General features: G+C 39.6%; 1 protein-coding gene across 9 annotated transcripts in view; it reads right to left on the bottom strand.

Annotated features, from left to right (window-relative positions):
* si:dkey-237h12.3 (teneurin-3) overlaps positions 1 to 13,752 on the bottom strand; it is a 132,780-nt gene that overhangs the window by 4,128 nt on the left and 114,900 nt on the right. For 7 of the 9 annotated variants that reach the window (XM_042219461.1, XM_005919412.3, XM_005919415.3 and 4 more), the window contains 7 exons: positions 13,029 to 13,049; positions 10,407 to 10,639; positions 8,568 to 8,722; positions 4,231 to 5,108; positions 3,111 to 3,286; positions 2,466 to 2,701; positions 1,488 to 1,784 (listed from right to left, as the gene is read on the bottom strand). In XM_042219461.1, the coding sequence (XP_042075395.1) occupies positions 1,488 to 1,784; positions 2,466 to 2,701; positions 3,111 to 3,286; positions 4,231 to 5,108; positions 8,568 to 8,722; positions 10,407 to 10,639; positions 13,029 to 13,049 (1,996 nt within the window). The remainder of the gene's footprint in view (positions 1 to 1,487; positions 1,785 to 2,465; positions 2,702 to 3,110; positions 3,287 to 4,230; positions 5,109 to 8,567; positions 8,723 to 10,406; positions 10,640 to 13,028; positions 13,050 to 13,752) is intronic. The other 2 variants (XM_005919414.3, XM_005919417.3) reach the window with 1 other exon arrangement.

Genomic DNA, 13,752 nt, shown 5'->3' with positions numbered 1-13,752 from the left:
TAATAAAAATACTACATAGACCTCTGTGACAATCTTTATGTTTACAGTGTAAAATACATAAATGAATAAAAATCGACTCCTTAACTAGTTCCATGCTAATGACTCACTGTGCAAATAGAAGTAATATTTATTTTTAACTCCTCTTAGCCAGAAAGTCTTATTTTAGCTAATTTACAGTAGATGCAGTTAGGAGTTTGGCCTGCCTTCCAAGCATTTACCACTTTTTTTCTGTTAAATTGTCAAGCCCAGTCATCCGTTGCTACACTGAGGTTTCCTGTGCTCCCTGAGCCTCCTGTGTTACTTGTGTCAGAGTGTTGACATGGCCGCTCCAGGTCACGCAACACAAGGATGCAGCCAGCGACTGCTAAGAAAAATCTCTGCATATGTTTGTAGCAGAACGTCCCTCTGCAATTTTAAAAACACTGCAAAACAACTAAAGAATATTTATGTGGAAAAAAGGGAGAGAACGATATAGCACCGAGTTGCTCTTTCCTGTTTGACATGCACCACTTGAAAGGTTAGATTTTTAATTCTTGCAGTAAATTTTTCATAATATACATATGCAAAATTACACTCTTTAAGATGGAGTTTGCTCATAATGTATTGGTATTGATCAATGAAGCACATTCTTAGAATTTAAACACCACAGCAACTTGAGTGTTCAGGTTTGCTTCAACCGAACATATTAATAAACCATTAGAACGCAGTGTATGCATTATTTAGATGTTGCCAATTAATATGTGATAAATACACTCTTACAAGAATTCAACTTGTTTTTGGTAACCCAGCTGTAATTTTAGCAAGTGGAGACGGAGTCAGATGGTGAGGTGTAGAGTTTTAGAAGGTTTCAGGTATTAGAGAGGTATGTAATTGTTGTCTGTTATTTAGCAAGATCACACAAATTCTATTAAGCTGAATTCCTTAAAGGTATTTGCCCAATTGATGAATCCAGTGATTTCTAGATAACTTCTTTAACATTGCAAAATTGAGCACTGGCCTTGGAATAGTGTACATATTTTGTTACTGCTACTGTAGAGACTGTGGACAATATTAAACATAAATATTGCCTCCCAGCATTTTTTTCACTGGTGGAACCTTGGTAAGACAGACAGCAATTTAAAGAGTATACTGTTTTATTGCATATTGACTCTATCCAGAATGCAGTATCACTAAGTCATTTCATGTCTATTTGCTCCCAGAATTTTGATGACTGGGTTGAGTTATAGGATGGTAGTTACAGATGGAAGTGCCAGATTGTCCTGTGCAGGGAAACCAACTGGACATTTTTAATTCTAAAGCTTATAAACGACAAACTCATTGCCTAGTCCCTCTATAATAAGCTCTGGTACTTGGCAAATTGTAGCTGATTTTTCTTGTAAAATAATGTTATGTTAGGGGCTTGACTCGCCCTGTAGTGATATATGCAGATAAGCCTGCTGTACAATGCATCTTACATATTGCTTCCTCTAGTCATGTTATTTTCTTACCTGCTCTAGGTAGGTGTAGCTCCATATCTTCCCATCAGCAAACACCCTGGAAATCAGGCGGCCTTGGCTATCATACTCAAGCCTCTCAGTGGTAGGACCTCTCTGCAGGGCACTGATCTGCCCACTGCTTGTGCGACTGACATTAACTGGGAGCAGCTTACTGCTGGGTACCCAGAGAACTGGATGTCCTGCGGTGTCATAAATAATCTTTAAGAGGAACTTCCTGTGGTCATCATAAATTTTCTCTGTCCTTAGGGTGCGATCATAATCAACGGAAAGAATGTTCCGTCCGTTCACCTGTGGGGGTGAAAAAAAAAATCAAGTTAAAATTGGGTTAGACCAAAAAATTCTAAATAAATAAAACTTCTCCTAAAACTAGTGATAATATAGTTTTGATGCTTGAAAATAACAAATGAGGACTGATTATACAACAGTACAAATTTAAGAACAAATACTTTGATTTGATATCACTGGTCTTTGTCAGGATGGCTCTTTAAACTGTATTCATAGATTTTTTTTTTTTACTACAGTTGTCACAGAGATTAACACCTCCTTCACGAGGCTCATTAAACTGAGAGACACTTTGGCGATCGTTCAGGTACACTTAAATCACAACCTCCTAAATTCAGTGGAGACAAAAAATTACCGTGAGCCAAAGTAACCACCCAAGTTAAGTTCATGAAGTGCCTTAAATCATAAGACCCGTGTCAGATTCTAGGAAGCAGGAGTAAGAAAAGGAGGAGTCATGTACAGTACTAGAATATTGATAACCCTCTACATCAGGGTAAATGTTGTGACTGATAAATCTCTATTGAAGGAAAAGAGTGCAGAAATATTTTCCAAGGTTATAATAAGGACAGAGACACAGGCACCAATATGAATTTGGACAGTTTGATCTGGATTTTGCATAAGTAAGTTGGTTGGATTATCTAAACGTGCTACAAGGGAAAAAAAAGTTAAAGAAAAGCCTTAACATACCCTCAGCTTGCGTCCAAACACGATAACTTTCCCTCTGGCTTGTTCTTTGCGGAAGCGCCACTCTACCAAGTTTTGCCCACTCTCCCCTGGCAAGCTCATGTTGCGTCTGGCTACAGTCGGGTTGGCAGCGCCTGCCAGGATGTGGGGCTCTGTCTGGTAGTGGGTGTCCATCCCGTTGGCATAGGTAATCCTGAGCGAATTGTCATACCCCACTTGGTAGCTACTTCTACACTGGTCTGTTGATAGTAGACAAAAAGTGAAACTTTTGAGGCAGTTACACACTGGAACTGATGCTAACAGTCTTCTGGGTTGATCAATGGTTGTCTGTGAAGATGCTACAAGTTCTTAGCATTTCAAATTAGTACATTTTAAAATGAAGAACGATCATGGATGACGTGCTAAAATAACTGGGCCATCTGGCTCAGGCGGAGCGCAGAAACCACTTAGTTACAAGGTTGATACATCTCCCTGACACCCAAACCCACACACTGAGAGAGTAATCATTTACACTGTCGTCTGTCAGGCTTTCGTAATGATACACGACTTCAGCTTACTCAACATGGCCCCGCCGACCCCTGGAACAATGACAAATAACAACTTACAAAATAGCCAACTGAGCTGGGATGATGCGATTCGAGGCCTTACCCTGAGCCAAAGTGTAGAAGGCACGGACAATTGAGGTATTTGTTGTGATGCTGATTTCCTCCTCTGTCATGGAGCTTTCAATATCCACCGTCAAAGCGCTGTATAGGTCCGTGTACAAGTTATTCACCATTCCAGTGGGAAACGTCACATTCATTAGGCGTCCTTCACTGTCATAGCTGGTTGACAAAAAGAACATCGAATGACAAAGCATTGATATGTATGAGGGCTCTCATAGTGCCACAGTGCATTCAATTATCAGCTCTTTTATGCTCGTTGAGTAAAACCATCGACTTTCTTGTAATTAAAATGTCACATGTTCAATTTCCTGAGCATAAGTGAAGGCATGTCTGTATAAACCCTAGGCAAAATCCAAATATTTAATATGGGAGAGTGACACATCTCATCAGCTATCACGTTCATATAAAAAAAATTACAGAGACTTGTAATGAATTCAATTATTTGGATGATTGATGTGCCATTATAATCTTAACTGAATTCTGCTTTTTTAGTTGTAGTGAGGATATCATTCATGGCATAATGTGACATGACAGCAAATTAGACAAGGGAGAAAGAAAATCAATCTCTGGTAGCCCATGCTACCAAAACAAAGCCCGGTCATTATGGAATAATAAATAATGAAATACAGTGCAGGTCATTTTGCTTTTAAAGTGTGCCTGTTAACCCAACACACTAATGTCACCATCACTACTGTCACCTACAACATCATTAAACACGGTTCAGTAAAAGAATAAAACACTTAATTTGCAATGAGATACTGAAGTCAAACTAGGCTATTTTGCTATCTGAGGCAAATTTTATAATTAGATTTCAATTAAATGTGCACCCTAAAGCAGTTCGCAGGTAACTGTGGTTCCCAATTATAGAGTAAAGTTGTACTAAGCTGTGAGATGAGAGAGACCATGCACAGCATTACACACACATTCAAGAACATATGTGGCAAACATACTTGTCTTTTACTTCATGATGATTACAACTGTGTGTAATCATAATTATGGGCTGTTTCCATATTCTGAAAGCTTAATTAAAAGCAACCCAACTCAATATAGCAATCACAGAAAGGTTTCCACAAAATGTTCTTGCCAATTGCTATCATACGTACTCGTAGAATGTTGTCCAGCCAATCTCTGATGTCTTTGTAGCCAGCAGCCCATTATTGCCATGGTACGTAAGAAGTACCAGCTCCTGACCCTGTGCTGTGAGTGTCTTCAATCCACCGTTGGTGCTCATGGTCATCCAGATCACCTGGTTATCAGGTGCGACGATACGCACCGGCATGCGATTGGGATCCCTACGAATTCTCAGAGTGTTGCCACTGCTGTCAGTAACAGCTGTGATGTCATTCTCTGTGCTGTAGCTGAAAGTATATTTCAAGTCACCAGTCAGCAAGCTTGCAGTGTGTTGGTGGGTACCATTGCTGTCAAACACATACAGCTCCTGGGCATCAGGGGAAGCCACTTCGTATGTATTGGCACTGGAAGTTGGCCCGTTTCTAGAGATGGCCCGGATGCGGATGTTGCCCAGGTCTGCCACGTAGAGTGTTCCATCTGGAGCTGCCACTAAAGAAGATGGAGCATTGAGCCTTGCATCTTTGGCATAACCATCCCCTGTCTGGTAACAGTCGCAGTTGGCATCATTTTTGCAATCGCAGTCGGAGGGAGCCCCGGCCAAATGCGTTATCTCACCATCCACAGAAACCTTCCGGATCCTGCTCATCTTTCGCTCATCTGTCTCTGCTACGTAGATGGTACCATGGTAAGATATGGCAATGGAAACAGCGGATTCTAGAGGGGTTAATTGTGCCCTCTGACCACCAGCCACTCCCCGCTCCAGTCCAGCCAATGGGCAGTGGTTAGGTCGGCCAGCTGCAATGCTGACTTGACCATTTTCTGAAATGCGCAGCACTATATTGTTGTCCAGAACATACAGCGAGTTGTCCATTGGGCTAACTGCTAGGTCTGTGGGCCACTCCAAAATCACCTGAAATACAGGTATCAGTAGATTAGCCCATTTAATGACAATGTTACCCATCAGTACATCAGTATACATTTTCAGACAATTTCTCTCCATTGACATTTATAGTGTTACTTCCTTGCTCTTACCATAGTAATTATCTTTCTTTTGTATATAAGAATGCACTTTATGTATGTTTTTCACAGTATGTGTCAGGAGCAGATTGAAGCCACAAAGAATTCTTGGTATGCCAACACACACACACTAAATAAAAAAGTTCTCGAGTCTGTTCTAATTAGGAGCCGAAGTTGTACCAAGAATGAAGACTTAGATAAAAAGGAGTTGAAGCCCCGACCTCTTTCTGACCTTCAAACAGTTAGCTTTGAACAGCGGATTGTCAGTCTCAGAAAGTTGCACAGACACAGCAGTGCATAAATCGATAGTGAAAAGATGTAGGGGAAGGGCATTTCTGAAAATATTTGACCATCTGTCAAGCAAATCTGATGAGCCTCTTAAACTGAGTTACATGTGGACATTAAGTACTGTTCAGTAAAACGAATTTTAAGTTTACATGGTTGGTATTGTCCAAAAAGAATGATGTCCTAGCAGAAAATACATTTGTGCAATTCTGTAGTTATGTGACACCCCTTTGCATTCAGCACACAGTGACATCACCTCGTTTTCCCATAAAGGGTTTTAGATCTACACAGCTGAAATATACTTTTTTAATCAGCTTTTTGGTGATGATTTTAAGATATATCGCTGATGCAGGAAGGATTAGCTCTCATTCTATTATTTTTTTCCCCCCAAACTTGGAACAAACCATATGATATTAATGGGCCAGGAGAATGAATACCTAAGGGATATAACATTAGCTCTGAGCTCTTCAACCTGGGACTGGGTAATGAATTTAATATAGCAGATTAAATATAAATAAAATTAAAAAATAATTCATACATTTAAAGTGACATCATTATTAACCATGTCTTGCAATAATAATAGGTTTATATAATGATCCAAAAACTACTGTAAAACCACAGCCAGCCATTACAGTCTCCTTGTCAGAAATGTGTCATTGAATAAAAAGCTTATTTATAACAGCACAAATGACTGGTCTGGCCTTCAAATACATAACTGTGTCATTAAAACTGTCAAAACACTCCTGAATTGTGCTTTTCCACAGGGTGATTAATAATAAAACATGATGCCTTTGAGGCTGCCTGAAGTAAAACTGCACTGAGCCACTTCTCTAGCTTGGATGCCTGAAGATCACACAGTCTCGCCAAAACCATGTTTTTACTGGCTTACACCAAATGACTTGGTTAATTAGCAAAAAGTGACAAGCTTAATCCTTTGTCCCCATGTTCTTTTATGTTCACCCGCTTCATGTTCACCACCCACGCGTGTACATAAACACTGATTGCTTTCTCTTCTGTTTATGTTAAAAATGTTCTTAAGTTGCCTTAAACGCCATTTTATTTTCTCCCAAACTCAAATGTGTTTCTCTTATTATCTAACCTCTTAATAGGACACCACTTGCGATATCTGTTCTTGGAGTTATTTTGGTTGTGAATGTAGATAATTTCCATTGCCATGTTTGGTTTGTAGCCTTGTACTCTGCCTTTTTGTAAGCCGGTCTAGATTAAAACATTAGGAATCTAATCAAAATGTAAATCTGGTTAGTTAAAAGGAACAAGAAGAAAACACTTTGGGCTGGCTTGCAAGAAACCACTAACAGTAGACAGGTCAAATTCAAAGGACTCTATTATGGACAGTGTCATGGACCCACAAAGTTGTTTCCTGAACCATTAGCTTTACCAATCTGCTGCTTACTGGTTCTCTAAAAACTCTTCTATTCACATCTCGGGCTGCTTATGTAGTTCGCTTCAGAATTCACTTTCTGCAGAAGCAGGGTATAGAAGAGGATGTGAATGCCTGTATTTTCATATGATAAAAGGCTTTTTTGGGGTTTTTATTTTTCTTCATAAATAAAGGAGCCAGATGAGAAAAGATATTAATGTTTAAGCAAGGGAATCTGCACACGAGGTGTCATGGTATTGTAATTCTTTAACCTATTGCGTAGGGACAGGGTGCTGGTTTTATGTCACCCCGGGTAGGCAGTAAATTTTGTCGGACAAAGCCGGCCCTCCTCAGGTACTGCCAAAGAAAAGGTTTTATGTGCAGCAAGCCTGCTACCGAGTGCTGCTTCATTATCATGTGCGGTGTAAGTGTCCTCAATGCTGAGAATTTCTAGTGGAACACTAAACACTAATTCAGCTCCAGCCACATCAAAACAAGCCCCCCAAACTGAGTAATTATTCTTCCCTCCATATCTTCTGCCGTGACCTGAAAACTCATCTCTTCAATAAACACTTCATGTTTCCACTTCCTGCAAAATCCCATCCTCCTCCTAGCACACATTTTCCTCCTGTGCTTTCAGAGAAAATGCTCTGCTCGTGTTGGATTGAGTGCAAAGAGAGCGAGAGAGAGCCAGAAAACAGGAGCATTTTCTTCTTCTCTTTCTTTCTTCAGCAAGCACCTCATAATGTTGGTGTTCTAGGAATGTAAATTTATTCCACTGATCTTACTGTTTTGATTTGTATAAACGGGAACTGTACATATATTTAAAGTCTCCTCTTTATCCAAGTCTCCTGACCAAGATGCTGTAATTAAAATGTTACAGAACCACATCACAGAGCAGGTGACACAAAATAACTCAAAACTGCAGAATAAAACAAAAACAGAATTATTAAACCATGAAGAAAGTTCCCAGTAAGAATAATTTTAAAGATTACATCTGTGAAAAACAGACACAGCCTAAGTGGCAATCTAAAACCACCAGCACAAATAAGACTGATTTAATGCCATCAAATAATAAATGAATTATGCTAAAACATCCAGATTCTAATATACTACCAAATATTAGCAGCCAGAAGAGTGCATACACTTTCCACAGCAATGATTTCCATTCCCTGAAAGAGAGCAGTTTTTGCAATTTCAAATTTAATTGCAAAAGGTTCCAGGAAGAGCGAGCTGCATGTAAAAAAGCTATTTTACCTAAGAGTTTGGAGGATTCTTGATAATAATATAGATGCTGAGGTTAAAAAAAAAAAGTAAAAAAAAAAGAAGAAGGACACTGCCAAGGCTAATGCCCTATTTCACATTTTTCTCCACAAAAACTGAATGTGTCCTTTTCTTATTCTCCACCTCTACAACACGTTTTCATGAAACACAGCTTCATAATTTTTGCTTAGTCCTGCTTACTGACACACACAAAGAATTGCCCTTGGCAAAGGAAACATGCCTTTGTACAGAGCGCTCTCTTGAAAACCAGTAGTCATAGTGCATGTACAGTATGCAGTTATACAGCATATCATACAGAGCAGTCAAACAACACATGTCAGTAACTATACTGAAGGGGTACAATGATGGGTGCCCCATACTGGTCATACTAAGAACCGGCTGGCACTTCTGTGTTTAAGTCACCTGATTGATGTCCATGCTATTGTCACAGGTCAGCGGGGGAGCCGATGTCAGGTCATTCGAACCGAGGAAAGTGGAGATGATGCCGTTTTGGTCCACTTTTCTGATTGTGGTGCCATCAACAAAATAAATCAGCCCATTCTTGTCCACTGCAATGCCTGTTGAAAACAGGTGAGAGGGAGAGAATGGAGAAGAGAAGTGAAAAAGGAAAAAGCTTGTGATAACAGGAAAAAAAAAACATGGTAGATACGCTGCATCTATGCCTGCATGACTCAGTGGACAGAACACGATGGATACATGTGTCAAGCTTGCCTTCCCATTATTCAGGTCACTGCAAAAAGCAAAGCCATCAATAATTCACAGTCTGCTTTTCTGCTATTAAATAATTTCACAGGCAGAAGTGGGAAAGGCTGTATTCATACGGTATATATGCACTTTGCCTTGTCTTGTAACCCTCCTGTCCAAAAGAGACCTCGGGAGGTAGGGATGTCAATGAATGGTGCTTTGTGGAGATTTTTTTTTTTACGTCGGCAATCATCAACAATCTGCACACCATTTGAGAAATAAATAAGCAGGGGAATGAAAATGACAGCTTTAGACAGTTTTGGATGAAAGAGGTGAAAGACAGGCAGTTGCCTCGGTGACAACTGTGGACTAAATTGTCTCGGTGATTGAGAGTCAGCTCAGAGTCGTAAGCTGGAGCCAAGCCAGTGTGGAGTTGCAATAACCATTTGTCCCAAACTGGGAAAATACATTAACAGACTATGCAAGCCTCCACATCACTTTCCATGCCACTGTGCTGTTTAATATGAGACCTCGGCCATACCTCACATTCAGAGATTTAAATGTTCTGCGCTTTTCTATTTACAATTTAAATTTAATTTCTGAGATTTCAGGATGTTGTAATTAGCATGATCTATAGTTTTCTGAAGGACTTCTACCGGTCTGAACATACTATAACTTCACTTCTACCTCCAGAGTATTATTTCTTTTTCAATGAAGTCTTTAAAAGCTTCTATGGAAGGTGAGTGATTTGGTTTGACCTGTGGCTAGGTCTGCACAAGATTGCTTTCTGCTAAAACATTGATGAGCCGAGGGAGCCCACGGTGAATCCTTGGGAGCTGGCTATTTGACAGTCTGAGATTCTCAGACAGATGAAAAGTGTCACATTTGAGCAGAGTTCAGCACATGTCTGAGAGGAGAAAAAAAGGAGCCATCTGCTGTTTCTTCTATGGTCCCGGCTTCCACCCACTCCATCATTAGAGTCGCTCCCTCAGATTGCCTCCGCTCAAGCCTTTATCACCCAGCTGAAGCTGAGCTATTGCAGTTGGCATTCAGAGCGGGCAACGACTAGTGCACAACAATTCATCCTTGCCTTTTCTTCCAGAAGAATTTATGGAAAAGTGAGCAATCACGCCACTAATGACCATGTGATATTTGAATGTGGACAACAGGTTGTGTAGAGTGGGTTTCTGACAGCAGGAGCTTTTTGTGGGAGAAAAAAAAGCCTCTTTAAGAAACAAAGTAATAATTCTAAGGATTTTAAAAGCAATATACAAATATTCAAAACCAGTTCTGCAACAACTTTTTTGATTGGGAGCAGCAGTGCAGAGCCTTAATTAACAAAGCATCTCTGTTTTTCTTAGTTGTATGGAAGTAATCTGAATTGATAACACATGAATCGCAACCAAATTTCATTCATTAAAATCAGTGAGCCGGTTCTTGGCACAGAGCCCAAAGCACAAGTTTAAATCTAGCAGATGCCACTCCTGAATGAGAAACTCATCAATGTGTTCAGCCCCTTCATTTGAATACAGTATCTTCATTAGTTTTAAATTATACCTTTGGGTCCAATGAGAGAGGCCTCTGGAGCTTTGCCGCCATCGCCACAGTGGTCCTCATCAAATGCCAGACAGTGTTCGCCGGTTCCCGCTACCACCTCTGCGTTTGACGGCAGATCCTTGCTTCCAGCCAAAGTTCTCGGTCGGTAGATCCTCCGGGAGTTTGTGTCCGACACATACAGCTGGCCGCTCACTGGATCAGTCACCAGGTAGTACCGGTGTGCTGGGTTGTTACTGCATTCAAGATGATAACTCAGTTATATACTGTAATTGGAGAAAGGTTTTTTCTTTAAAAGCCTTTTTCTAACAGTCCAGCCAGATTGTACTTTAATGGCAACAATTTGCTCCTAAAATGTGATCGAAGCCTTAATATCTGAAATACCTCAATCTACCTCTAAACTTCAGCAAACCCTGATGAAATTTAGCCAGATTTTTCTCTCTGAAAATCCCCCCCCCCATTAAGAGTTAAGAATAATATGAAAAGCACAGTGAATTTCTCAAGTCGTTTCATCTGTATGCATAGGTGTATATGCAGTATAGGTAGAAAGTACTTTCAGAACATCCAAGAGGCAGTACATTAAAGTATATATCTTAAGTGTAGTGGCATTAATTAGTACCAGTGATACAGAGTGTTCATTTCCTAATTAAGTGTAACTTTGTTCGGTCCAGTTGTTGCATAAATTACAAACCTTAAGACCCAGATAGCAAAAATTGTCATGTGCATGTAAAGTAAATGGTAGCAAGAAACAATGTTTATTCTGAATTTTGCAAGAAACTGTGAGAAATTTCCATAACGGTGAAAGAAGAGCAGAGCCTTTGAGGATGAAAGAGTGGAAACAGAGAGAAGGTTGAATAGATGGGAGTCAAACAAAATTCAACAGGATACCACTGCAGTGGGGTTTCGGTGTACAAAGCACAAATTGACAACTTGTGCAGCAGATCATTTCATTTCCTATCACTCCCCTGTGGGAAGAAGCCTTTGGAAATACAGAAATGACTGGCTTATGTTAACAACATGCAACTACTAATGAATTCTTGTTTCTATTTGCATTCAATTGTCACATAATGGGACAAAGAATCAAACGAATTTACAACACACTATCGACTGGTATTTATAGTTTAAAAAAGAAGCTATCAAAACTGTGATTTACTGTCACATTTTTAAAAAACTCGACATATTTAAGAACTACAGTTAAGGCAGGATGGATACATACAACAGAGGCAGTTAACATGAAAAAGCGAGTGCTTTACAGCGCAGTCGTAAACATGGCTTCTCTGCTTGTGCTCCAGCTTAATGGTACCTTTCTCAATGCTGGCCGGCAATGGAAGTGGATAATGTGACGGCAAAATAAATGTGGCAATGAAACATCTTTGTAAAATGATGAAGATGGAGTCGTAAAATTTGACAGCTATTATGAGTCAAAGTAAATGCCCTAAATAGGTGGCTGCTATCAAAGTTCCATAAAGAATTCAACAAGTTAAACATTAGTAACCCTTTCTTTTACAGTCAATCTTCAGGGGGTGGGCGTAATAACGGAGACACCAGTATGGTGTTATACAGCCCAATCAAACGGTCATATAATAAATATTACCTGTGTGAAGCTTATTTGGTCATTTCCTTTAAAAATGTAAGTTGTGAAGGATTTGCCCAGTGTTTGTGATAAAATTGTATCATTTGTGCCAAGGCCATCAACAGTAAAAAAGCTGCTGCTTGACTATAGGATTAACCAGTGACTGTGTCTGTTCTCAAATTATTCATCTTCCCCTGTAGCTCAAAAGTTTCACCGTACCTGTCCCAGGTGCAAGCGCAGGTGGTAGTCATCCTCTGATGAAACTATCACAAACTCTTGGTAGCTGGCATTGTTCTGCAGGCAATCTGATTTGTCTGACTGATCCAGTATTCAGCAGCTCTTGTGGTGTCAAGACTTTCACGTCACTCTGCCTCTATGCTCCCTTCACTGCCTTTTTGTTTTACCTTATTTATAACCGACTCTTGTCTCTCTCTTCTTTTTTTTAGGTTTATCTGTAAATGCCATTCCACATATCCCTCCTTCTCTCTGCCAAGTGTTTGAAATGAGAAACACAGCGAATCTGAATTCAAGAAGTAAAACAGAATTAAAGCCCACCAGGTGAGTTAAGCAAATTAATCTTAAATTCATATAAAAAGTCACACACGCATTTTCCATAATCCTGCTCTTACACCAGTGGAATGTATGAAATGTGTTCCGTAGCTTTGCTTGATAGAGTGCTGTTGTCTTAATCAGGAATACAAAGCAGTTGTGTAAGTCCCTCTACAAGAGAACATCTGTCAGATGGAAATGTAATCATAAGCTTCACAATGATACCGTTTATTGCAGCGCTCCGAGTTGGACTGCGTCACACGTAGTGATTACTTGCATGAAAGTTGAATGTTTTACACTATGTCAATAATCACTAATTCTGACAGTCGGTGCACTCTTTATCTTGCTGAGATGTAATCAAGCTATAATTGTTCTGTTACAATTATACATGATAATCACTGCTGCTAAAGACGACTGTAAAGGGGAAGGTTATTCATATATTTACAAGGATGATGACATGCAGAAAGAAAACAACAAAACATGCACTAAGACAATACACCTACCTGTGTCTAAAGTCTTTATTTCTATGATAGGATGCAAAGGAAGCAGAAAAAGAGGAAAAAGACAATGAAACTGGTACATCTTGAAGGGATAGTTTGATTTTCAAGTTTTTACTCAATTATTCTTTCTTTTTTTGTTACTTAATCATAGGAATGAATCAGGCTTGACTATTTTATTGCTAATTAAAAGCAAGATTTGCACTAAAACAAGCTTAAAAATAGCATTTTTCTTCACACAGTCTACTAGAGGAAGAAAGACAAACAAACAGGAGTGCAAAGTAGTCTCATTGAAGTCAACAAAGCCACTAGAGAAAGTCAGTGACAGTTTGGCAGAAAGTAGACGCAGAGAGGAAAGCGTGCACTCTTGCGATCATCCTCCATTACCACTGGATTTCTCAATTTTAACCTCACATATTGAAATATTGATTCTGTCCCTTTGCTACACTGACCGCTGAAGGCAGAATCTCAACACAGATGTTGCACTTTACTTAAAAAGGTTGAGGGAATAACTTTTGTACTGTTACCAAGGAAACTTGCATGACACGTAGCGGAAACTCAACCCACTTTGGTTTTTGAATGCTTGAGAGAGAACAGCAAATTCTAAATAAGCGAACTCAGCTGCTTCTGTTTCTCCAAGCTATGAATGATACCACACATTAGGCAAAGAAACATGGACTTTCACCTGCTGCACTGGTTTATGCGGTTTATGTATTGCAACTGCCATCTA

The sequence above is a fragment of the Haplochromis burtoni genome, unplaced genomic scaffold (genome assembly GCF_018398535.1).
Source record: "Haplochromis burtoni strain Fernald_Lab_line unplaced genomic scaffold, NCSU_Asbu1 Contig_33, whole genome shotgun sequence".
In the NCBI taxonomy this organism is placed as follows: Eukaryota; Metazoa; Chordata; class Actinopteri; order Cichliformes; family Cichlidae; genus Haplochromis; species Haplochromis burtoni.
The sequence above is the reverse complement of the archived record's forward strand: the minus strand, read 5'-3'. Positions and strand labels throughout refer to the sequence as shown.